Genomic DNA, 26,143 nt, shown 5'->3' with positions numbered 1-26,143 from the left:
TCAGGGATGGGAGAAGCAGACAGTGACTTAGAACAGGTGTAAATGGGGAGTCTGTTTATTGGGGAGAGAGGGTTAGTCAAAGGGTGGGCTGGCTAGGGTCGGGTAGGGTAGCAGTTTGTCCGGCCCTCGAGAAACCCAACTTGAATCCAAGGCCTCATCTGCTTCAAAGCCAAAGTCTTCCTCAACTTTAATCTGGAGAGATAAGTAACAAGATGTGAGTGGATATAGAGATCTAGGAGACATAGCCCACCCCCAACATACCCAATCAGCCCGTGGGCACCAGTTTCCCGGGCCTTAAACTTTCAAGCAACCCTGACAAGCATCCCTCAACTGACTTCCTCTTCTCCCACTGTGCTCACATTGGGTCATTTTCTTCTTCAAGCTCTAAATTTTCTAACTCCTTTTTCCTATCCTCCCTGTCCTCCATCCTGCTGCCACTCTGCCCAGCCCTCCCCCAGCCCCGGACCCCTCAAAACCCAGCCCAGGATTCTCACCACGCCTTGGCCCCAGCCCTCGGCTCCCACCTGCACTGGGGCCAGTTCTGGGGTCAACGAAGCCCCCACCCGTGGTGCCCGCCGCCTCTTTCGCCCACTGGGCCCTTCACCAGGGGCTGGGCTGCTGGGGTCTAGGTGTGCAGGTGTCCGTTGGGGTGGGGAAAGTCCCTCTTTCTCTGGAGGCTCGTTCTCAGCATTGCCTGGAGTGGGGACATCTGTGCCTTGGCTGCCATCATCCTGGTAAGATGAAAATTGGAGGCAGTTAAACACTTAATTGGACTCCCCGTTACCCCACCCAACCTTCCTGGAGACCAGAGCTCACCTCCAACACAATGGTGAACTGGCTAGCCCGGTAGTCATCCCCGTAGGAGTCGAGCACCCTCATGAGGAACCTGTGTGGATAGAGAGATGCAGGCATTGGGGCATCTTATCTTCTGGGACGGGGAGGGGAGTAACAGATAATAAAGTCCAGATCTCCCTTTACTTCAATCTAAAGTTGTCCCAAACTAGGAAGGTTTGGAGCTCTGTAGCCTGAGAGCATAGCCTTGGAACCTGCCTGACTAAAGTCTGTGAATGATAGGTGACAACCTTTGCTGCGTGGGCTAGATGCTATAATGGCATATTCCAAAGACCTGTTCTCTCAAGTGTACAGTGTGATTGTCAGCATCTGGTGAGCGTTCAATTGAATTCCAATTGGATCCCCATCACGAGGATCCCAGTACTGCCGCCAGATAGTTCACGAATTCCTCTAACTCCAGCTCCACGGCTCTCTGCTAGTCTTCACAGGAACCCACCAACGTATGTGCCTATATCACACACAGAGACCCAAAGATTTTTAAAAATAAACTGATAGATTTTCTGTACTGAACAGAAACACCTGGGTGTGGTGGCGCACACCTTTAATCCCAGCACTTGGGAGGCAGGGAAGGCAGAGGCAGGTGGACCTCCAAGTTTGAGGCCACACTGGTCTACATAGAGTTCAGGACAACCAGGACTACACAGAAAAACAAAACAAAACAAGAAAACCTGTCTAGAAATAAAACAAACAAGGGCTGGAGGGTGGGAGCATGCTGCTCTTCCCAAGGACTTGAGCTCACTTCCCGGCACCCTCACTGGGTAGTTCACAACCACCTATAACTCCAGCTCCAGGGGATCTGATATCCTCTTCTCTTGCATCTGTACCCTCTTACATATGTGGACACAGACACATAAATAAAAAATTAAAGACTGAACATCAAGGCAAAACTAAGGATGTGTCTCAGTGAAGGATTTGCCTACCATGCAGCAAACCTTGGTTCAATCCCCAGTACCACATAAACGGACACAGTGGCACATGCCTATAGTTCCAGTATTTTGGAGGAGAAAGAAGGATCTCAAGTTCAGGGACAACTTGATACAAGAAGCAAAACAGAGAGAGGAGGGAAGGGAGGGAGGAGGGAGGGATAAAGGGAGAAAAGAAAGGTGGCAGAGGGTAAAAGTGGTTGTCTTGTAGGCCTGACAATCTAAGTTCAATCTTTGTAACTCACAGTGGAAGGAGAGAACAGACTCTCAAAAGTCATCTTCTGACCTTTACACTGTGGTATGCACATCCATACTCAACCCCCTCCTCCCTATGCCATAGGATTTTGTATAAGGACAGAAAGGTATGGAACCTATGCTGTCAACCAGAGCAGACATGACACCTATGGAACACTGTGAAGGTGATTGACTTAATTCAGTTAGTAAAATAACTGCTTAATAGCAATTATTTTAAAATAGTCACCACCCTGTGACTGCTGAGCACATGCAATGTAGTCAGGACAACTCAAGAAACTGAATTTTAAAAAACATTTATTTTTACCTCTACGTACATGTATGTGTGTCTACGTGTGTATGTCATATGCACCTATGTCTGTGAAGGCTAGAAGAAGATGGAAAATCCTCTGGAGTGGGAGTTAGAGGAGGTTGTGGGCTACCTGATATGGGGGCTGGAAACTAAACTCAGGGCCTCTGGAAGAGCAGCAAGTATTATACTAACACATAGGGCCACCTCTTCATTTTCACACTTTTCTCTTTTACAGTACTAGAGATTGGACCCAAGGGCTAGAGAGACAGCTTCACCATTAAGAGTACTGGATGAGTAGCTGGAGAGATGGCTCAGTGGTTAAGAGCACTGGCTCCTCTTCCAGAGGTCCTGAGTTAATTCCCAGCACCCATATGGTGGCTCAAACCATCTATAGTGGGATCTAATGCCCTCTTCTGGAATAAGGTTGCACATGCAGATAGAACACTCATATGCATAAAATCAGTAAAATAGAAATAAAGAGAAATACAAAGAATCAATGAAACCAAGAATTGGCTCTTTGAAAGAATCAACTACATAGACAAACACTTATCCAAACTAACTAAAAGGCTGAGAGAGAACATCCAAATTAACAAAATCAAAAACAAAAGGGGACATAACAACGGACACCGTGGAAATCCAGAGAATCATTAGGTCATACTACAAAAACATGAATTTCACAAAATTGAAAAAAATCTAAAAGAAGTGGACAAATTTTCTATAAGTTACCACTTGCCAAATTTAAATCAAGACCAGATAAATTATTTAAATAGACCTATGAATAGCCTAAGGAAATAGAAGCAGTCATTTAGTCAGTTTCAGAGCAGAATTCTATCAGACTTTATTTTTTTTAAAGATTTATTTATTTATCATGAATACAGTGTTCTGTCTGTATGTGTGTGCACGCCAGAAGGGGACACCAGACCTCATTGTAGATGGTTGTGAGCCACCATGTGGTTGCTGGGAATTGAACTCAGAGCCTCTGGAAGCACAGCCAGTGCTCTTAACCTCTGAGCCATCTCTCCAACCCATACTATCAGACTTTCAAAAAATAGCTAATACCACTACTCTTCAAAGTATTTCACAAAATAAAAACAGAAGGAATATTGTCAAAATCTTTTTATGAGGCCACAGTTGATATCAAAGCATACAAAGATTTAACAAAAAAAAGAGAATTACAGACCAATTTCTCTCATGAATATTGATGCAAAAAAATCAATAAAATACTGAAAAACCAAATCTGAGAATGCATAAAAAAGATCATCAACCATAATCAAGTTGGCTTCATCCCAGAGATTCAGGGATGGTTCAACATATGAAAATCTGGCAATGTAATTGACCATGTAAACAAACTGAAAACAAAACAAAACACATGATCATTTCATTATATGCTGAAAACACCTGTGACAAAATCAAACATCCCTTCATGATAAAAGTCTTGGAGAGAATAGGGGTACAAGAAGCATACCTAAATATAATTAAAAGCAAACTACAACAAGCTGACAGCCAATATAGAATTAAATGGAAAGAAACTCAAAGCAATTCCACTAAAATCAGGAATAAGACAGGGCTGTCCACTCTCTCCATATCTATTCAATATACTACTTGAAGTTCTAGCTAGAGCAATAAGACAAGAATAGAATTGGACAAGAAGAATTGGAAATTCAACAAATTGGAAAAAAAGCAGTTAAAGTACAGCTATTTGTAGATGATATGATAGTATTCATAAGTGACCCCAAAAATTCTACCAGGAAACTTCTACAATTGAAAAACACCTTCAGTAATGTAGCAAGATACAAGATTAACTCAAAGAAAATCAATAGCCCTCTTATATACAAATGATAAAAGGTCTGAGAAAGAAATCAGGGAAACAACACCCTTCACAATAGCCACAAACAATATAAAATGTATTGGGGTAACTCTATTCAAGCAAATAAAAGACCTGTGTGACAAGAACTTCAAGTCTTTGAAGAAATTGGAGAAGATATCAGAAGATGGAAAAATCTCCCATGCTCATGGATAGGTAGGATTAACATAATAAACATGGCCATCTTACCAAATGCTATCTACAGATTCAACATAATCCCCACCAAAATTCCAGTACAATTCTTTACAGACCATGAAAGAACAATACTCAACTTCATATGGAAAAACAAAACAAAACAAAACCTAGGATAGCTAAAACAATCACGGACAATAAAAGAACTTCCAAAGTATCATCATCCCTGATCAAGATCTAATACAGAGTTACAGCAATAAACAGTGCACAGTTTTGGCATAAAAACAGACACATTCATCAATGGACTCAAAGACTCAGACATAAATCCACACAACTATGAACACCTGAATTTTGACAAAGAAGCCAAAATTATACAATGGAGAAAAAAAAGCACCTTCCACAAATGGTGCTTGCATAACTGGATGGTAGCATGTAGAAGAATGCAAATAGATCCATATCTATCATCCTGCATAAAACTCAAGTCCAAGTGGATCAAAGATGGCAACATAAATCCAGTTACACTGAACCTGATAGAAAAGAAAGTGGTAAACAGGCTTGATCACATTGGCAGACCACTTCCTAAATATAACACCATTAGCACAGTCACTAAAATCGACAATTAAGAAATGAGACCTTATGAAAATGAAAAGCTTCTATAAGGCAAAGGACACCATCAATAGGACAAAAAAGGCAGCCTACAGAATGTGAAAAGATCTTTACCAACCCCACATTGGACAGAGGGCTAATCTCTAAAATATATAAAGAATTCAAGAAACTAGACATCAAAAAAACAATCCAATTAAAAAATGAGATACAGATCTAAACAGAATTCTCAACAGAGGAATCTCAAATGGCTAAGAAACGCTTAAAGAAATGTTCAACATTCGGAGCTATCAGGGAAATGCAAATTAAAATGACTCTGAGATTCTATCTTACACCTATCAGAATGGGTAAGATCAAAAATACATCCTCTCTGTTGGAGAGGATGCGACGCAAGGGGAACATGCCTCCATTGCTAGTGGGAGTACAAATGTGCTCGGCTACTTTGGAAATCAATATGGCAGTTTCTCAGGAAATTGGGAATCAATTTACCTTAAGACCTGGCTATATCACTCTTGGGCACATACTAAAGGATGCCCAAGCATACAAGGACACTTGCTCAGCTATGTTCATGGCATTATTATTCGTAATAGCCAGAACCTGGAAATGGCCTAGATGCCCCTCAACTGAAGAACCGATAAAGAAAATGTAGTACATTTACACATTACACAATGGAGTATTACTCAGCTGTAAGAACAATAACATCAGAAAATTGGAGGCAAATAGACGGAACTAGAAACAAAATCATTCTGAGTGAGGTAACACAGATCCAGAAAGACAAACATGGTATGTAGTCACTCATAAGTGGATATTAGCCGTAAAGTAAAGATAACCATGCTACAAACCACAGACCCAGAGAAGCTAGTTAGCAAGGAGGGCTCAAGGGGGATGCATGGATCTCTGTGGGAGTGGGAAATAGAAGATATTTTGTGGATGGATTGAGGAAGGGTGGGGATGGAAACATGAGGGATAAGGTTGGGGGGATGGACGGGGGAAGTACTGAAAGAGAAGAGTGGAAAGGAGGGGCATTCTGGGATCAGGTAGAAACCTGGCATAAAAGTAGCTCCCAGGAATCTACAAGGATGACCCCAGCTAAGACTCCAAGCAATGGTAACTGGCCATCTCCTGTGAACAGGCACGATTGGGACACCAACCCAGTTACATAGCCCTTGATCTACAGTTTGTCCTGCCTATGGGATGTACTGGGGTAGCAGTGGTGTAGAGGGAGTGGCCAACCAATGACTAGTCCACCCTGAGACCAATTCCAGGAAGAGCAGGCCCATCCCTGACACTGCCTGGAGTGCCCGGATCCAGAGGCTGAATGACCCGGAGACCTAGAATAGAAACAAACATGATTGGAAGGGAAAAAATGTCAATGTAATGATGACTAACGATATTCTGCCATACTCATGGCTTGGTGCCTAGCCCAGTTGCCATCAGAGAGGCTTCATCCAGCAACTGATGAAAACAGAGACAAAGACCCTCAGCCAAACAATAGGCTGAGCTTGGGAAACCCCGCTGAAGAAAGGGTGGAAGGATTATAGGAGCCAGAGTGGTCAAGGACATCACAGGAAAACCCACAGAAACAACTGAGCTCATAGGGAGCCTGCATGGGACTGATCTAGGCCCTCTACATATATGGGACAGTTGTGTAGCTTGGTCTTCTTGTGGGACTCCTAACAGTGGAAGCAGGGGCTGTCCCTAACGCTTTGGCTGTCTCTAAATCTTTTGCTAGCTTCTGATATATTATTCCTCATACAGGGTTGCCTTGTCCAGCCTTAATACAAGGGGAGGTGCTTACTCTTACTGCAATCCAATACACCATGCTTTGTGGACATAGGAGGTCTGCCCTTTCTTGACCAGAAATAGAGGAAGACTGGATGGCAGGGTTAAGGAGAGGTAGGGGGCAGGTACAGGGAGGGAAGAAAGAAGGGGAAACTGTGGTGAGGATGTAAAATAAATAAATATTTAAAATAATAATAAAAAAGACCAAGAGATTGACCTCAGGGTCTTGCACATGCTAGGCAAGTGCTCTGCTGCTGGCCCACACGCCCAGCCCTGCCTGGGGTTGTAGACAGGTGCTCTACTAATGAGCCAAACCCCAGCCCTTCACTGGAGGAGTCTAGGCAAACACGTTATCACTTCTAAACCATTTCCTCAGCCCTCTTTTGTTCCTTTAAGTTTGATTTTTTTTATGTGTGTGTGTGTGTGTGTGTGTGTGTGTGTAGTATCTTACTGTATATATATATCTTGTACATGCTTGATGCCCAGAAGAGGCCAGAAGAGGGGAGTAGGATCTCCTAGACTGGAGGTACAGTTGTGAACTGCCATGTGGGTGGTAGAAATTGAACCTGGGTCCTCTGCAAGAACAGTAAGTACTCTTAACCACCAATCCACCTCTCCAGTCTGGAATTTTAAATCTTAACTTCTCAAATATGAGCAAAAAAAGTCATCTGACAATGAATCCTGGGAGCTGAGCACTGGGTGAGGATGTGGGAGTGTGAAGACATATCAGCAGAGATGGCTGAGAAGGAACAGTCTAGGAGGACCACGACACCAGGAAAGTGTGCTAAAGGAGGGCCCACAGGGTCAAATGTGCCAAGCTATGGAGATGAGAAGAGCTGGGAGGACTTGGCCTCACAGAGCTCTGAATCATAAGCTTGTTGCGGTGTCAGTGAAACACAGCAAGTAGGCAACTGGCTGCAGGGCTCCCACCCTGCCTGTTCATGGTGTGATACCAGTGCCCAGCAGACTCTGACCTGAGTTTGCCACAGTGAACTCCAGCTCAAGCCTCGCTGCAGCCTCTGATGCTGCTGCTACCATGGGAGTCGGAGTTCAGAGAAGCAGCAAGTAAGCTCTGTGCTGTTTCCTTCCTGCTGTCCTGTCCATTTACATGGAGCAGACACTCTGTCCTACCCCTTACCCCAGTCCTAGGACCAGCTCTTCTCTCCAAGACCCAATTCCATTTCTCCATTTATCGGATTCTGAGCTCTTAGCTTCAGCTTTGTCCCTGTACCTTGTGAAGGCCAGGAAGACGAGAGATGGCACACAGGGTGAAAGGTGGTGGGAACATGTGGGAACGGAGGTGCTGAGCCCAGAGCATGCAGAATGATACCTGCGCTCCTGCTGGAGTCTCCGAGTTATCCTTTGCACCTGATGGAGCCTGTTCAGGACTCGCTCATTCACCTGAAGGAAGGCAGAAGAAATGCAATGGTTTGAACGAGAAATGTCCTCAAAGGTGCTGGCATTTGAGTACCTGGTTCCCGGTTGTTGACACTATTTGGGGAGGTCTAGGAGGTGTGGCCATACTGGAGGAAGTACATCACTGGCAGCAGGCTCTGATGTTTCAAAAGCCTCACAGCACTCCCAGCGCTGTTTCTCTGCTTCATGCTTGCTGTTCAAGATGTGAGCCCTCAGTTTCCTGATGCCTTAGCTCTACCATTTTTACCTGAACCCTCTGGAACCCTAAGCCAAAACAAACTCTTCCCTAAGCCTTGGCCATGACATTTTATCACAACAACAGAAAAAAAAAAAGTAACTAAGTCGGACACCCAGGTCAGCTGGACTTCATCTACTCCCCGTTCACTCATTCAGTGTTTCTAATGTCATGCCTTCCATGTACCTGGCTCAATGGAGACATTCTGAGGCCCTTCTTAATTTACTCCTTTCTCCTCCCCCCTCATTTTCACCCAGTGCCAAGGGCTGGTGTAGCATGAATTAATACAAACCCAGAGACAGAAATTGGGGTTCAACCTGACCAGAAAACCAAGCCAACCAGCCACTGGCTCTTCCCTCTACCTCAGTCTGAAATGGTGATCCTGACTCCAGGAACCTCAGAATGAGACTGTGTGAGAGAGTTCTCTCCTCCAGTCTTATATTCCTCTCTAGGTCTGGGATCAAAGGCGTGCACCACTACTGCCCAGTTTCTATGGCAAACTAGTATGGCTACTGAGATTAAAGGAGTGTGTCACCACTGCCTTGTCTGTAAGGCCGATCAGTGCAACGGTTTTACTCTCTGATCTTCAGACAAGCTTTATTTATGAAAATACAAATGAAACATAGCAACAGGCTGGCATCCCCCCTACTCCCAGAGCACACTCCAGGTCTAGGGGGTCTTCTTTCCACATTGTCTCCCTTCTATTTTGGTTCATATTTTCCCTACAGTCAATTTTCAGTTAAAATGTCACCTACTCAGGGAGTCACCTTAGGCCTCCCACCAAATTGTGACACCACTTCCCCAGTTATCACACCAGAACCCTGGCCAAACATTCTCTATCTATCTATCTATCTATCAATCAATCACCAGCATCTTACTATGTAGTCATGTTTGCCTGGAACTCACAGAACCCTGCTTCCATTTATTTATTTATTTATTTATTTATTTATTTATTTATTTATTTATTGGGTTTTCAAGACAGTGCTTCTCTGTGTAGCTCTGGCTGTCTTGGAAGTTCGCTTTATAAACCAGGCTGGTCTTGAACTCACAGACATCCACCTGCCTCTGCCTCCCAAGTGCTGGGATGAAAGTCGTGGGCCACCACTGCTTGACTCCTTTACTTTTTCTTTCTTTTAAATAATTTTTATTTAAATTTTATTTTATATGCATTGGTGTGAAGGTGTCAGATCCCCAGGAACTGGAGTTACAAACAGTTGTGAGCTGCCATGTGTGTGCTGGGAATTGAACCTGAATCTTCAGGAAGAACAGCCAGTGCTCTTAACTGTTGAGCCATCTCTGCAGTACCCTCTTTACTTTTTCTTACACTCACATCTTCTTTACTTGTTTTGCTTACTGTCTGTCTCCCTACTCACAACATAAGTTCCCCAGAGACAGCCCTCAGAAGCCCTGCTAACACCTTGACCACGTCTCTAAAACTGTCAGGGACTGAATATTTTGTTCCACTACCAGTTTGTGAAACTTGAGCACAGCAGTCAGCCAGAGCACACTTGATACAATCATCAGTAGAGCCTGATAAGCAATCAGACCTGGCCCATCCCCTGTGGGTCTCCACTGTCTCCCCCCCCACTCCACGCTAGCTCCCATTCATACAAAGAGAAAATTCCAAATTTCTTGCCTGGTGTTCCTGGCTAACTAAGACCTTCACTCTGCCCACTGCTCCTCCCCACTTCTTAACAAGGAGATGAATTGAATGGTTCACATGATGAGTTCATCTGACATACAGGTTTCAGGGATTGGGGAAGAAGGACCCAAGGAAGGTTTAAGAAGCAGAGCAGGTTGGCCGCTGGTAGCACATGCCTTTAATCCCAGCACTCAGGGGACATGGGCAGGCAGATCTCTATGAGTTTGAGGCCAGCCTGGTCTACAGAGCTAGTTCCAGGACAGACTCCAAAGCTACACAGAGAAACCCTGTCTCAAACAAAACAAAAACCAACAACAACAAAAGAGGCAGAGTAGGTGAGCCTGGAGGTGCCTCCGGTGAGAGGCAGGGGATCCATCTACCTTGCTGAGGTGAATGAACTATGTGAGAGTCACCTGTGACGCACCAGAAGGCAAATCAGGTGTCCAATGCTGTGATGGCTATTTAGTTTTTCAGCTTCACAAGATTTAAACACCTAAGAGACAAGACTCTATGCTTATGTTTAATTGAGGTAGGACGATCCACTCTAAATGTGGGCCGCACCATTCCATGGGCTGGAATATGGAACTTAATAAAAAGGAAAAGTCAAGCTGAGTACCAGTATTCATCTCGTTCTCTGTCTCTCTCTGTCTCTGTCTGTCTGTCTCTCCTTCCAGACTATGAACACAACATGACCAGCTGTTCCATCCTCTTGCTACCATGCCTTCCCTGCCACGATGTATCCTCAAACTGTAAGCCAGAGAAAGCCCTTCCTCAAGATGCTTTTGTCAGGTACTTTGTCACGACAACAGGAAAAGTAATGAATACATATGTTCTGGAAGAGAGCATTCAGGGTGCCTGCCACAGAGTTCGACCCGCATGGATCTGTTCGTTTGTTTCAGTACAAGATTACACGGAAAGAGAAAGAAACTGGGAAGAGGAGGAGGCGACAGTTTAGGACAGAGGACCCCCAAATGGGAATCCACACTCACCTACCTGCTCGATCTCCCGGCAGCGCCGACCTAGAGCCTGGTACTTTCTTCTATTTAGTTCCCGTTGGCGACGCCTGCGACCCCGGGCTGCCTCTTCCTCTTCATCCCGCTCCCGGAGTCCTGAACCACCGAGACCACCGGACACAAACTCCACTTCTGTCTCTAGCTCACTCTCCAGGATGTGGCCACCAAACAAGGGAGGTAGAGCCAGCTCTGAGCCTGGTGGCGCTGAGAACTCTTCAAAGCCCACGGCTGCCATGGTCCTGTAGGGCCGATAGTTTTCAGGAACCGTGCATTCGAGCTCTCCAGTCCCTCCTCAGACGCTCGGGTCCAGGTTCCAGTCTTCCTCCCTCACACCCAGGGGTCCAGGCCCCAGTCCCCCTCCCAAACACCCAGGAATCAGACCCTAGCCTCCTTCCTCACACGCAGGAGTCCAGACTCTACCCTTCCTCCCTCACATCCAGGGATCCAGGCCCCAACAACCCTCCTCCCTAACACCTAGGAATCAGACCCTATACCCTCCTCTGTCAGACCCTGGGGCCCATGCTCTAGCCTTGCTCTCAGATCCATGACAGCACACAAACTCCTAATCTTCTACCCTAGGATGCTCCAGTACAGCCCCCAGCACCTCAAAAAAAGATTCTAAAAGAAAGCAACTGCACAAACTACAATCCCCCACCCTCTTTGAGATCACTTTGATCGACCGCTTCACATCACGCAGCCGTGTTTGCGGATTTCTCTTTTACACAAAGGTCAGCTACTTACCCCTCTCTCTGTTCCAGCTCCATTTCTCGGGTCAGGAGACACCTCAAACCTCAGATAGGAGGAGCCGTGCACAAAACTACTTGTCCCATCAGGCCTTGCGACACAGGAAGGCTTAGTGACTTCTGGGAATTAAAGTTTCCTACCCCCACCTTAGTTTGCACCCGACTCTGAATTGCGGCTAGAAGCCCTTGGTTTATCCTCTAGCGCCTCCACCGATCGTCTACGTCGTCACCGTCTTTATTCCTGTCTCGTCGCGGTGTCATAGAGCCAGAACGATTCTCTACTTAACGGGTTCAACCTACAACGTTGCATAAACTTGTCGAGCCTCACTTCCCGGTTCTCCCGGTTGCCGTCCAGCTAGACAACTGCTAATAAAGTTGTTGTCCAAATGCCACCGGAAATGTCTCGGGAAGTGACCAATCAGAACACAGATTACCGGCGCCGAGAAGACGACATCAAAAAGCGCCGACAGCTCTGGGGAAAGCAGATTTCTTAGAAACGGTCGTGAGAGGATCGAATTGGTGGTGAGTGTGCTAGAGAACTGAGGGCGGGAAGTCCAGCTACTGGGTCTAGAGGAGAAAATGTAGAGGCCGACTTAAATCATAGCGTAAGTAATCATAAACGTGTGAAGCGCCTTAGAACCAACATACAGGACTGCGTAAGCCAAATCGTACCGTAGTTTAGACTGGAATGGAGCGTGTGGACCATGCAGGTGGAATGTGAGAGCTGAAGGCAGGGTGAGGGAAAGGGCCAGGTTAGGCAAAGGGAATGATTGTTCGAAGGCCCAGAGGTGTGGAGAAAAGTTGCCAGGTCAGGTGGTACCTGGAGGGGTGTGCTGTAGGATGTGTGGTTAGGAACTGGAGACATCCTCCATGAACAAAGCAGGCGGTGGAGCCTGCGTGCTGTTGGAATTGATGAAGAAGAAACTTCAGGGGTTTGGGAAGGAGGTCCTCCTTATGGTAATCTGAAGGGACAGATTCGAGGTGCTGTATTAGGGAACCCCATTCTCACTTTCCTGTAGGCCCTGGGATGTCTCTGGCAGATGAACTCTTGGCTGACCTTGAGGAGGCAGCAGAAGAGGAGGAGGGAGGAAGCTATGGAGAAGAAGAAGAGGAGCCAGCAATCGAGGATGTACAGGAGGAGACACAGCTGGATCTTTCTGGGGATTCAGTCAAGAGCATTGCCAAGCTATGGGATAGCAAGATGGTGAGTGGTACCCTATACGTGAATATTCCTGGGAGGAGGAGGAGGGATAGAACAGCATCCTGGTTTCTGACCGTGCTCTCCTTCCCCATCAGTTTGCTGAGATCATGATGAAGATTGAGGAGTATATCAGCAAACAAGCCAAAGCATCAGAAGGTGACTCTTCGCCCTCAATTTCCTCTGTTCATTCTTCTGACCCTGTGACTCTTTTGCTCCCTGAAGTTTTGATGTTTCTGCCCCCTCGACTTTCTCCATAGCACTCTTCATTTCACCCAGTCACCAACCCTCGGAAAACGTATTGTATTGTACCCAGTTATGTTCATGTGTGCTTATATCTCATTCCTTGAAAGACTGAGACAGGAGGTACATGAGAGTTCAGGTCCAGCCTGGGCTACATAATCAAGTCAGGGTCAGCCTGTCTCAAAAACTCTGTCTCAAAAATATGTGTATACACTGGTTAGTGGTGGTTCATGCCATTAATCCCAGCACTTGGGAGGCAGAAGCAGGCGGATCTCTGTGAGTTCAAGGCCAGCCTGGTCTACAAGAGCTAATTCCAGGATAGTTAGGGCTGCTGTACAGAGAAACCCTGTCTCAAAAAAAACAAAAAAAAACATATATACATGTAGCCGATGGGGCAGTGGATCCTTCTGGAGTGACTCCTGTGCTGTGTGAACCTAGGTTGCAGGTGTGGGTAAAGTGGACCTAATATTTTTCCTTGTGAGACCTCCATCTTTTGAGTGCCAGTCTGAGACTCTTGCTCATTAGCCTCGGAGCTTTGGAGAGCCACAGGGGGGAGGGGGTTAGTTTTGTAGCAAGATGAGGTCAAGACTAGAGTAGCCTAGAGAGATGAGAGGCAGGAATAAGGATCCTAGGGAAGTTTCCAAGCCCCTAGTGCATCCTTCAGCCCCTTCTTCCTGATCACATCCAGCTTCAGTGCCAAATCTTCCCTAGCTTTGTGACTTAAGAGGGGCGCGTGCCCCTCCCTCACCTACATTCCTTCATCTTCATAGTGATGGGACCAGTGGAGGCAGCCCCTGAGTACCGAGTCATTGTGGATGCCAACAACCTGACTGTGGAGATAGAAAACGAGCTGAGTGAGTGATGGGAAGGGCCATGGGACAGCTCTGCTTTGTGCCCTTCACTCTTTCTCTGTGACGCAAAGGGAAGAACAGGCATGAACCTGGACCTCTTCTGGTTACTTTTCTTGGACTACTGCCCTGACTAGGTTCACCTTCTGTAACAGACTTATTTACATAAAGAGACAATGTATTCTCCTTCCTAAAAGTCTGAGTAAACACCGTAGGTCTAGAGTCACCCTTTGACCCCCCCCTTCAGCAGCCAAACTCTGCCATCTGTTTTATTCTTTCAGGTGATTGCCTCACTTCCATGTTCCTACCAACGAATGGGGAGGGAAGATAGGGCATGGTTGGTTCCCTAATGCCATGATCTGGAGGTTGAAAATGCCAGTTCAGTTCACATCTTGTAGACATTAGAACAAACTCCCACCTACACATACACTGGGGACAGCTAGGAAATGTAGACTTCATGCTGACATCCATGCACCAGGCCATGATTTGGGGTTGAGAGGTGAAGGTGGGTGTTGGGGATAGCAGCAGAGTCTGCCTCCCCCTCAGTGGACACCTGCCCTCCCTGTCCACTTTAGACATTATCCATAAGTTCATCCGGGATAAATACTCGAAGAGATTCCCTGAGCTAGAATCCTTGGTCCCCAACGCTCTGGATTACATCCGCACAGTCAAGGTGAGTGGAGAGGAGTCTGGCTCTGGAAGAACTGGGTCCACTAGATGACCATGAAGCCTCGGGGTATAGAAATGATGGAAAGGCATGAATAGGACTCAGTTGGGGAGGGACAGATACTAGTAAGAATGCCTCACACACATCTCTCGCTTCTCTCCTCCCCTTGGTCTTGTGGGAGGAGCCCCATTGACCTGGCCCTTGCCTCTGGCTGCCATTGGAGCAGGTGTCCTTTGAACTGGTATCTGAAGGCTGACATAGGCAGAGGCCACAGCTAGATAAGAGCTAAGATCCTAAGTGGGAACAAACAAGAAGGAAGTGAGAAGAGGCAGGGAGGGGAGCTTGGACAGGTCAGAAAGGTCAGAGCACATCAGACACGGAAGGTATTGGCTCCTCTGGGAGACATGCTGGGAGCAGGTGCAGGTGAAAGACCAGGGGTCCTGCCTCTGTCCAAGAGATGAGGATGGTCTTTCTCTGGTCGTGAGCTCCTGCAGGCTTCTTTAGTGTAGCATGTCTTCCTTGGAGGCCACTTGCTCAGGTTTACTTCTGGGTCAGCAGAGCAGGCAGCACTGATGCTTTAAGCAGCAAAGTTGTAAGACTTAAAGGCAAAAGAGGTCTCCAGTATATGGACCTTCGCTTTCTCAGGTTCCTCAAGGGGAGACCTGTGCTAGTGTTGACGCAAATGAGCTTCTAGTATCTTCTGGGTGTTACTACGCTTTCTTTCTTTCTTTTTCCCCTTCCCACCCCAGGAGCTGGGCAACAGCCTGGACAAATGCAAGAACAATGAGAATCTCCAGCAGATCCTGACCAATGCTACCATCATGGTTGTCAGTGTCACTGCCTCCACTACACAGGGGTACGTATGTCTACCACATGGTAAGGTGCTGTAAGCCTACCATAAGCCAACTAGCAGTAGAGGCCAGAAAGGGCAGGATGGGGTTCACTGTCAGGGTGGTGTTGGCTGAGAGCTATGGCCCCTAGACTGACAGAACTTGTAATAGCCTCAGAGCTACACAAGACACACGTGCTTACAAAGCCGAGAGGGTGGGTGGGCTTATCACCAGTTAGACATGGACCCAGCAGAACTGGGGGCTGTCCCCAACCTTTACCTGCTCCCCAATTCAGGCAGCAGCTGTCTGATGAGGAGCTAGAACGTCTAGAGGAGGCCTGTGACATGGCCCTGGAGCTGAATGCCTCCAAGCACCGCATCTATGAATATGTGGAGTCCCGAATGTCCTTCATTGCACCCAACTTGTCCATCATCATTGGAGCATCCACAGCTGCCAAGATCATGGGTGAGTTCCCAGCTGGGTCCTGTGGTCTGGGACTGCTGGTAAATTATGTTGTCTTGAGAAAGTGGGGCTTGATGTTAGGAGCTCTGTTATGTTGTCATCTGAAGACTGAGGTCAGCCAGCTTGGCGCAGCAACCCCTTCTAAGAACAACTGGCTCAAGCAGGTTACACAGATGACGATGAATCAGCTTCCTCCTGCCAACAGGTTCATTTTGGACCCTGGGGCGTCCACAGAGTAGGAAACTCAGCTTCCTGACCCTCAGGCTTTCCTACTGGATGTGGCAGCAAATTCTGCCATGTGCTAAGTTTCTCTTCCCAAAAGCTCCTGGAGCCAGAGTCCTTCCCTTCCTTGCAGGGGGATGCTCGCAAAGGGAATGTGGCAAAGCCACCATCTTTGCTCACTTAGCTTTGGTCTTGAGTCCTACAGGCCAGGATGCTTAAACTCCCAAGGCTGCTGTTTCAGAGTTGACAAGTCTGAGACCAAGGTGTTGTTGGGGTTGGTTTCTCCCTTGGCCTCTGCTTGGCTCAGGCATGTCTATGTGTCTTCATGCAGCCATGCTGCCGTATCTGTATCCTAATCTCCCTTTCTCACAAGGATGCCAGGCAGATAGCACCAGCATCTGACCTCATTTTATCTTAACCAGCTCCTTAAAGATTCTATGTCCTGGGCCAGAAAGATGGTTCAGCAGGTAAAAGTACTTGCAAACCAAGCCTGATAACCTGAGTGTGATCCCCTTAAACCCACATAAAAGTGGAGAAAGCTGAGTCCCATAAGTGTCCTCTGATCTTCATGCACACTCCCTACACACACACACATAAAATGATAAAAATAAAATAACTCCCTCACACATACACACACAAATGATCCCATACCCTTCCAGATGCAGTGACTTAGACCACTAATCCCAGTATTTGGAAGGGTGAGGCACAAGGATTGCTTTGAGTTTGAGACCAGCCTGGACTACAGAGTAAAATACTGTCTCAAACCAGCAAACAAATGAAGGTGTCTTAGTCACTGTTATGTTGCTATGAAGAAACACCGTGGTCAAAGCAACTCTTATAAAAGAACACATTTGGGTTTTGCTAGAGGCTTGAGCTGTTATCATCATGGTTTGGTAGCAGGAAGCATGACAGCAGGCAGATGTGGTGCTGGAGTAGTAGCTGAGAGCTGCATCTTCATCTGCAGAGAGAGAGAGAGAGAGAGAGAGAGAGAGAGAGAGAGAGAGAGAGAGAGAGAGAGAGATTGGATCTGACATGGGCTTTTGAAACCACAAAGCCCACCCCCAGTGACATACTTCTTCCAACAAAGTCACAGCTCCTAACCCTTCTAATCTATCAAAGAGTTTCCCTCCCTGGTGACTAAGCATTCAAATGTATGAGCCTATGGGAGACATTCTTATTCAAATCACCAAGGTGCACATGAGCCTCCAGAAGTGAACCCTGTGTTCTTCTGACCTCACCTTTTGTTGTAGGTGTGGCCGGAGGCCTGACCAACCTCTCCAAGATGCCTGCCTGCAACATTATGCTGTTGGGGGCCCAGCGCAAGACATTATCTGGTTTCTCCTCTACCTCAGTGCTGCCCCACACCGGCTACATCTACCACAGTGACATCGTGCAGTCTCTGCCCCCAGTGAGTCCTTTACCTTGTGCCCTGCTCCCAGCCCCCATGCCTTGTCTGGTTTTGCTGAAATAGCACTCAGGAGCCTGGAAGATAGGACAGCATGGGTTGGAATAACAAGGACACAATTCTGGGGTCACCGCTTAGCAATGAGGATGGTGGGATGGCTGGAAACTGGGAACCCTGCAGTTGGGTAATCGGAGTACAGCCCTCAAGAGGCTGTTAGTCAGGTGTGAGGCCTGCCTCCTAGAAATGGGGTACAGCTGCCCTAGATGAGAAGTAACTATTGTGGTGGCTGTTATCCTGCCTCTAGAGGTTCACAGTTTCCTCTCTCCCTTTTCATTGCTCCAGGATCTCCGGCGGAAGGCAGCCCGGCTGGTGGCTGCCAAATGTACTCTGGCAGCCCGTGTGGACAGTTTCCATGAGAGCACAGAGGGGAAGGTGAGGAGAGGACAGGCATCTGTCCCTGGGCTTGGGGTCTTTTCATGAGAAGAGGCTATTTTAGGGAGCTCTCCGGACTAGCAGACAGATGTACGTGTCTGCAGCCCCCATTGAGGTCATCACCTCTCACCTCTGTGCATCAGTTGCATAGAGCAGCTGTACCAAATCACTATAGGTGGAGTGGCTTGGTATACATGTTTGCCAGGTCTGGTAGCTTATATCTTTAGCCCCAGTACTTGAGAGGAAGAGGCAGAAAGATCACTAGTTTGAGGCAGCCTGCACTATATAATGAGTTTCAGGCCATATGAATCTACATAGTGAGATCCTGTCTTTTAAAAAAAAAAGCACAGGGCTGGAGATGTGACTCAATCAGTTAAGTTCTTGCATGCAAGCATGAGGACTTGACTTCAGTTCCCAAAAATGTAGGGGGGGAAAATCAGGCACAGTAGAATAATACAAACTCAAGAGAGAGAAATTGGGATTCAACCTGAAGATCCTAAAAGCAAAATAGCCAGTCACTGGCTCCTACCTTGACTTCAGTCTGAAATGGTGATCCTGCCTCCTGGAATCTCAGAATGAGATTGAGAATCTCAGAATGTGTATTGAGAGCTGTTTCCTTCCATTTTATAATCCTCTCTAGGGCTGAATTAAAGGCATGTACCACCATGATTAAAGGCATGCACACCTGATTTCTGTGGCAACTAGTGTGGCTACTAAGATTAAAGATGCATGTTGTTGTGGCTACTGGGATTAAAGGTGTGTGTCACCATAGCCTGGTCTGTAAGGCTGACCGGTGGGACTGTTTTACTTTCAGATCTTCAGGCAATCTTTTTATTAAAATACAATTGAAATGCCACTACAATAGTGCATGCCTGTAACGCCAGTGCTGGGAAGGTGGAGTCAGCAGGTTATCTGGGGCTTGTCAGTCTGTCAGTCAAATCAGCAGGCTCTAGTTTTAGTGAGAGATCCTGTCTCAAGAAGTAAGGTGAGGGGTGAATGTAGAAGCCATGTGATACCAATCTCTGGACTCAGATGTACACACACAGTCTCATGGACTAACATCAGGGTATTAGCTGTGCTGTTCCCATTTGTGGGCTCCTGGGAAGAAACGTTCCTGCCTCTGTCAGCACCAGAGACCACCAGCGAAGACAGCATCTCCAGCCTTTCTGACTCTGCTAGTTTGGGACGCCTTGTGACAATGCAAGGTATTGTCACATCTCAGTCTTTAACCGAATCACATCTTCATAGCTCCTTTGCCATGTGAACTATAGTCACAGATTATAGAGACCAGACACATGACACGAAGACAGATCTCTGTGTTGGAGGGGCCAGTGTTTTGCCCACCACACTAGGACCTGTCCTCTGCCAGTGGGGATATGACTCTAATGGTACCTTCTGTTTTCCTGGGTGGCTTAGGAAGTACTGAGTCTCTGCTGTGTGCGTCACTCTGCTAGAAAGTTCATCATATCCTAAGTCAGGGTTCAGTCTCAGTCTCTCTCTCTCTCTCTCTCTCTCTCTCTCTCTCTGCCTTTTGCCACTGTCTAGACAAAGCAGTACAACAGGGAATTACACGGATGTCAGATATCTGCCTCCATGGCTCTTTTTTTTTAAGTGTGTGTATGTGTGTGTGTGGCGGGGTGCGGCGGGGTACTGGGATGGAACCTAGGACTTTATACACTCTAGTGAAGCGCTCTATCACTTAGCTACATCCTCAGTGCCCTACCACCACCACACACACTTTTTTTGTTTTTTTGGTTTTTTTAATGTTTTTATGGTTTATTTAACTTCATGTGCATTGGTGTGAAGGTGTCAGATCCCCTGCAACTGGATCTTCAGACAGTTGTGTGCTGCCATGTGGGTGCTGGGAATTGAACCCGGGTCCTCTGGAATAGCAGTCAGTACCCTTAACCACTGAACCATCTCTCCAGCCCCTTGTTTTATTTTTTTGAGATAAGATATTTTCTCTTCTCTAGTTCAGGAAAACCTTGAAGAATTTTGATCCTTCTGCCCCAATTTCCCTGGTAACTGGGATTGGAGGTTGGTGTCACATAGCATTTACGTTCTAGCTGGGACCAAAACACCTAGGCAGTAGGCCTAACAAATCTGTAATGGGTTCAGTAGTGCTGTGTGAATACCAGGGACAGTAAGGGGAATTGTAGGATGAGGAAGCTTGGATTCTGACTCTGCTAGGGTGTGAGGAAGAACTTTGAGGAAGTTTTAATATGGACCTGAGTGAAGTTAGAGTCAGCTGTGTGGATGCTTGTGCTACCCACTTGAGTGTTCCAAACAGAGGAAATAGTGGATACAAAGAAACGGAGGCTAGAGTTCGCTGAACCCCAGCAGGGAGAAGGGCCTCTGGCTGCTGTGGAGGCACAGAAGCAAGCCAGCTCAGGGTGTCTGTGGTGTGAGGTGACACAGTGGATGACATACTGTCTGCTGACTGGGAATACAGGGATACTGCCTGGCCCGTCTGTGTTCAAAGGACTCAGATGGAAGTAGTTACCGAGAGGGTAGAGGGGATGAACCAGGGAACCCTCAGGACACCATTCCTGGCCCAAGGAGGACAAACCTGTCTTGGGGACTGTACAGTCAGGTGGATAGGCACACAGTAGATGGGTTGATGATGAAGACAAGAAGGAACAGTCCGCATGGCTGGCTCCAGCTTCTCTCCAACTCCCTGCCCAGGTGGGCTACGAACTAAAGGATGAGATTGAGCGCAAATTTGACAAGTGGCAGGAGCCACCACCTGTGAAGCAGGTGAAGCCCCTGCCTGCACCCCTTGATGGGCAGCGGAAGAAGCGAGGGGGCCGAAGGTAAGGAGTTATGGTGGGGCTAGAAGCTGAGAAGGAAAGTGGGGAGGAGGCTGGCACCTTCTCAGTCAACGCCCTATATTCTTTTGACATCCACCTTTCCTAGGTACCGCAAGATGAAGGAGCGGCTAGGGCTGACAGAGATCCGGAAACAGGCCAACCGCATGAGCTTTGGAGAGGTCAGGCTTCTCCACAGTAGCAGTGGGAACCTGAGGGTTCTCTCTGCACATCCTGCTGCCATCCCTCCTCTCTGCCCTGTAATCTCAGAGCAGATCTGGGGCTATCCCATTCTCCTCCCTTGTATATAGCCTCCCCTTTCAAACCACCTACGCCATGGTGATCTTTGCAGCCCTGAGCTGGCTACCCTCCCACCCAATCCTCCGTGCTGCACCTATATCTGACCATCATCCCGGTGGTCCTGAGAGAATCCACTTAGGTGCCATCTCACCTAAGTAACCCATCCCAATTCTTGGCAACTTAATTTGAACATAGGGAGAAATGGCCACTCTCTACCCAGGTCAGGAACCAGTTCTTCACAGGGTTCCCAGCTATCCCCAAGCAAAGTTAGCCAGGGCTCTTCCAAGGTCATTTATTGCCGTCAGTCCTCCTGGCTGAGCGGGCACCCTTGAGACTGGCTGATTGGTGGCTCCCTGGGTTTTCAGTGGACTGCCCTGGAGGACTGGCTGAATGTAGCCAGCTGAATGTAGGCCACTCCTGTCTCACCAGATTGAGGAGGATGCCTATCAAGAAGATCTGGGCTTTAGCCTGGGCCACTTGGGCAAGTCAGGCAGTGGTCGTGTGCGGCAGACACAGGTGAACGAGGCCACCAAAGCCAGGATCTCCAAGACACTGCAGGTATGTACTGGGCCCATGAGAGTGGGAGGCAGGTAGGACATGGAGGTCAGTGAGCCTGAATCATAGCCTCCCCCTTTCCCTGCAGCGGACCTTACAGAAGCAGAGTGTGGTGTATGGCGGGAAGTCTACCATCCGCGACCGCTCCTCAGGGACTGCCTCCAGTGTGGCCTTCACTCCACTCCAGGTACCACACCCTCTCCTACCAGACATGTAGTTGGGTTATTGTGGAGGCCCTGTTGACTTAACACATGAAGAGCTTAGGCATCCAGAGCCACACAGTAAGTGTGAATGGTTGGGAGTGACAGCTGGGACAAGCTCAGACTAACCTATGACTCTATCCATGTGATCCAGATCCTCTCTGAGCTTCCTAGTCTTTGCTTTGAGATGGCCCCAGTAGTCAGAGTAACCGTAAGGTGGGCTTGAGTATCACACCAGCCCCATATCATTGCACAATGTGAACCACAATGGCCTCAGGTTACTCATAACAGAGGTAGGCAAATGTGTCCCGTAATGTCACAAGTAAGCATCTACCTACCATCTTCCAAGGCAGAGTGACAAAAGAGACAAGCCTTGTCTTTTAGGGGGTCATGGGTTGGAGAGGACAGATGAATGAGTCAAGTATATACTGTATTAGAAGGCATGGGTGCCAGAGAGAAGCAGGAGTGAAAGGTGATGGAGCCAGGGAAGGGCCAACAAGAAGACTGGAAGCATTCAAGACAATATAGTGCCAGCACTACCACTGTGATGGTGTGAGATTTGTAGGAAACTCTGACTGATCATGTCCCTCTAGGGCTCAGTTTCCTCATCCAAAGCTACACAGGAATGGTGTTTTTGGTATCGCCTGAGGAAGATAATAATCCTGATGTCCAGGCCCACTGGGTCAAAATCTCCCAAACTGAGGGAGACTGTAAATAGTTCCTTGTCCACTGAAGTGTTTGGGGACTCAGACATGTGTGGTTCTTATACAGGAGGGAGGCCTGAGCCTCCCCACCTCACCTCTCACCCACTCCCTTGCAGGGTCTGGAGATTGTGAACCCACAAGCAGCTGAGAAGAAGGTGGCAGAGGCCAACCAGAAGTATTTCTCTAGCATGGCTGAGTTCCTCAAGGTCAAGGGTGAGAAGAGCGGCACCATGTCCACTTGAGGGGGAACCCACACCCCAGGTGGCCACCCACTGGAAGGACATGAAGGATTGGAACTTCTGAAGCGATGGACATCCAGCCAGGAAGTTGTGGAGGAGGCAGCCTGCCCTGCTCTGTTCTTGGCCCAAGGCCACAGCATCCAAGGAAAAGGGTGAAACGCCATGATCTGCCTCTCCCAGCACCCAGACTGCTGCTACCCCAAATGGGTGGAGGAATTCCTTGCACTCATCTTTTTTACTTACATGGGGAAAGGAAGTGGTTTTTTTAGAAAGAGTACAATTAAATGCACAGTGTCAGGCTCTGACCAGAGGGTGTGATTATTTGTGAAAGACCCAGAGGAGTCAGAGCTGTGGCATTTCCAGTCCAGGTAGCATGGACCCAGCTGTCTTCTGCTCTTGTCCTGGAATCTAAGAAGATAAAAACCCTGTCCATTTTTGACATCACCACCCACCCCCTGAGAACTTCAACATCATGGCTAAATAGTATGGCCACCACAAAGCTCCAGGGCCCATAGAATTATTGTTCCTCTGGCTAGAAACCTTGGTCCAAGATCCACATCTGTACTGTGAGGCGCCTAAGCGATCTGGGAAGTACGTGCAGAAAGCACCTAGGATTGGCCTTATGGGGGAGCCAGTTGTTTTATTCCACGATTAATGAGGGGACCATGCCTGAGTCCTCAGCAAGAGTGTGGCAGATGGGTACTCTGCCCTGGGAGGCACCAATGCCAGATACGCAAAAGAAGTGCCCACTACCCAGTCTGACTCTAGAACTAATGCTCAGCCAAGGGAAAAAAATAGAATAGGGTGGACCATCTTTGGTGTGTTATGAATTTAGTTCTGCAGAAGGTAAGGGAGAGTCGCAGCTGACCTCCATTTTCTCAGCTTGAGCTTAACTCGGTCTGAACATGGACCAGCTACTGAAGTAGGACTTCTCTTACTCATTGTTTGGCAGGTCTGTCTTGGGCTTCCTGGTCCACATTCCTCTGGGCCCTCACCTGTCTCCCCACTCTCTATCTTGATCCCAATCCCCTGTGGACCTGCTAGGGATAGCATTTTGTCCATCACTTTCTTTAGAATCCCTGCTCCGTCCCTGTCTGACTTGCATCTGACGTTGCCAGTGGTGAGTGGAATGGAATAGGAAGATGTGAGTCTCAGAATTCAACATCCTGCTGAATGCCTTGAGGGCTCTCTAACACATGGTTGCTAGTTCCAGAGTCTGATTCAGTTTTGCTAAGATAGAGCTCAAAAACATGTATTTCAGCCTGTAATCCTAGCTACTCAGGTAGGTTAGATGTTCAAAGCTACCTGGGCTACACAGTGAGTTCAAGGCCAGTCTGGCTTTGAAAAATTCTGTGTCCAAAAAAAAGAAGAAATTTAAGTTGGGAAAAAGTTTGGAGAGAGCACTTTTGGTAAAGTGCCTCTCATAAAAAGCATAAAAACCAGGGGAGGTGGATCTCTGTGAGTCTGAAGTCAGCCTGGTCTACAGATCGAGTTCCAGGACAGCCAGAACTATACAGAGAAACCCTGTCTAAAAAAAAACAAAAGCCAGAACCAGCATAAGAACCTGAGTTCAGTACTCAACATCCATATAAAAAGCCAAGAATGGTAGCATGTGTTTGCCATTTCAATGCTGAGCAGGTGGATCACTGGGGCATGCTACCAATCATCAGATGAGTGACCTATCTTTAAGAAAAAAGAAAGAAAAAAGAGGTAATCTGGCCTTCATAAACACCTACACACAATACATTTATATGTACACACAATTTCAGAAAAGGGAGTTGGCTGAAGAGATTTCTCAGTGGTTAACATTGGCTGTTCTTCCAGAGAAAAGTTTGAATCCCAGTACCCATATAGCAGCCTACAGTGGTCTATAATTCCAATCCCAGAAGATATGACATCCTTTTCTGGTTTCCCTGGGCACCAGGCACACTTGTTTTGCACAGACATACATGTAGGCTACACACCCATACATACACAATAAATGTCTCTAGAGGGCCAGGAATGCAGTGGTTCACCTCAGGGTGCTTGCCTAGCTGTGTCAAGACCCTGCCTCAAAATATATTTTTAAAAGCTGCTGGGTGTGGTGGCGTACACCTTCAGTCCCAACACTCCCAGACAGAAACCAGATTTATGTGAGTTGGAGGTCAGCCTAATCTACACCATGAGTTTCAAGGCTTACATAAGATCCTTTAAAAAGCTGGGACGTGGTGGTAGATACCTGTAATCCCAGTACTTGGGAAATGAAAGCTGGAGGACCAGGAGTTCAAGGTTATCCTCTGCTACAAAGCTAGTTCTAGTCCAGCCTGTCCTATATGAAACCCTGCCAAAAATGAGGTGAGAGGCAACTGGGGGAATAGTTCGATAGTAGGGTGCTTTCCTCTTGTGTGAAGCCCTGGGTTCAAATCTCCCTAATGTGAAAGAGAAAAGTGCGGTTCCATGTGCTATTGATGGTACTGATTAAAGAATTAAGCTCTGAGGTGAGTGGTTTCTACATTAGCTGCACGTTGGAATTATCTCAGGAAGAATGATAGCTCGTTCTTATATCCAGAGGTTGATGTAATTTTTCTAGCATGACCCTGGGTATTTGGACACACACACACACACACAACTTCCCAGGTGATTCTAAAGTGCAACTAAGCCTGAGAATCAAAACTCTGTTCTTGAGGTCATCAGCATGCCATGAGAGCTTGTTAGAAAAAGCAGAATTGGGGACCACCTAGATAAGCTGCATCTTAACAAACACATACGGGCTTCCTGATAAGGCTAGAAGCAGCTCCATATTCAGGGCCTACACAGAATAACTAAGCTGTACATGAATAACAAACTTGAAAGAGTATCGTATGCGGGTGTTAGAAAAATCTGGATGAATACAAGTTCCTAGATTTCACTTTCTTAAGTCTACATGACCCTAAAAATGTGCATTTTAAAAAAAAAAACTTATGTGAATGTGTTAGAATAAGTGCACCAGCAGCGGTCAGGTGAAGGAGTCATCATACACAGGCATGTGAGCCAACGTGTGGGCGCTGGGAACAGAATCCCGAGTCTTCTGCAGAAAAGTGTGTCTTAACTGCCGAGCCATCTCTCCAGCAGAATACACTTTTTATAGGCCATTTCTTCCTCTCGCTTCATGCCATTCTGAGGGGGTGTCCACATTCTCCTCAAGTTTGATTTATTTTACTTTCCTTCACCTAGGTAGGAAGAGATAAACCTGGCTTCCCAATTCATGAAAATGTGGTGCTCAAAAAGTTTTCAACGTAAGTCATTGCTCGGACTCATCATCTA

General features: G+C 47.1%; 2 protein-coding genes across 6 annotated transcripts; one reads left to right on the top strand and one right to left on the bottom strand.

The window, feature by feature from the left end:
- Positions 1-39: 39 nt before the first annotated feature.
- On the bottom strand, positions 40-12,120 carry Tfpt (TCF3 fusion partner). Of its 4 annotated transcripts, none has more exons than XM_048452129.3 (6): positions 11,748-12,120; positions 10,987-11,245; positions 7,932-8,101; positions 817-886; positions 525-731; positions 40-192 (listed from the first exon to the last, which is right to left on the bottom strand). In XM_048452129.3, exons 1-6 carry the CDS (start codon positions 11,768-11,770, stop codon positions 73-75), a joined length of 849 nt encoding a protein of 282 aa, XP_048308086.3. In that variant the 5' UTR covers positions 11,771-12,120; the 3' UTR covers positions 40-72. The 4 variants fall into 4 exon arrangements, with proteins under 4 accessions (XP_048308086.3, XP_048308085.3, XP_048308089.1 ...); XM_048452128.3 differs by having other exon boundaries at positions 495-731; positions 11,748-12,119; XM_048452132.3 differs by having other exon boundaries at positions 8,031-8,101; positions 11,748-12,116.
- Positions 12,121-12,134: 14 nt separating this feature from the next.
- On the top strand, positions 12,135-23,166 carry Prpf31 (pre-mRNA processing factor 31). Of its 2 annotated transcripts, none has more exons than XM_048452126.3 (14): positions 12,135-12,271; positions 12,769-12,953; positions 13,046-13,106; positions 13,961-14,044; positions 14,614-14,711; positions 15,455-15,561; positions 15,831-16,000; positions 17,470-17,627; positions 17,967-18,056; positions 20,742-20,869; positions 20,973-21,045; positions 21,593-21,721; positions 21,807-21,905; positions 22,739-23,166. In XM_048452126.3, the coding sequence occupies exons 2-14, from the start codon at positions 12,777-12,779 to the stop codon at positions 22,862-22,864; spliced, it is 1,500 nt and encodes a 499-aa protein (XP_048308083.1). In that variant the 5' UTR covers positions 12,135-12,271; positions 12,769-12,776; the 3' UTR covers positions 22,865-23,166. The 2 variants fall into 2 exon arrangements, with proteins under 2 accessions (XP_048308083.1, XP_048308084.1); XM_048452127.3 differs by having other exon boundaries at positions 12,225-12,354.
- The last annotated feature ends 2,977 nt before the right edge of the window (positions 23,167-26,143 follow it).

The sequence above is a fragment of the Myodes glareolus genome, chromosome 1 (assembly GCF_982192425.1).
Source record: "Myodes glareolus chromosome 1, mMyoGla1.1, whole genome shotgun sequence".
Classification (NCBI taxonomy): Eukaryota; Metazoa; Chordata; class Mammalia; order Rodentia; family Cricetidae; genus Myodes; species Myodes glareolus.
Note: the sequence above shows the minus strand (reverse complement) of the source record. Positions and strands in the feature narration are given on the sequence as shown.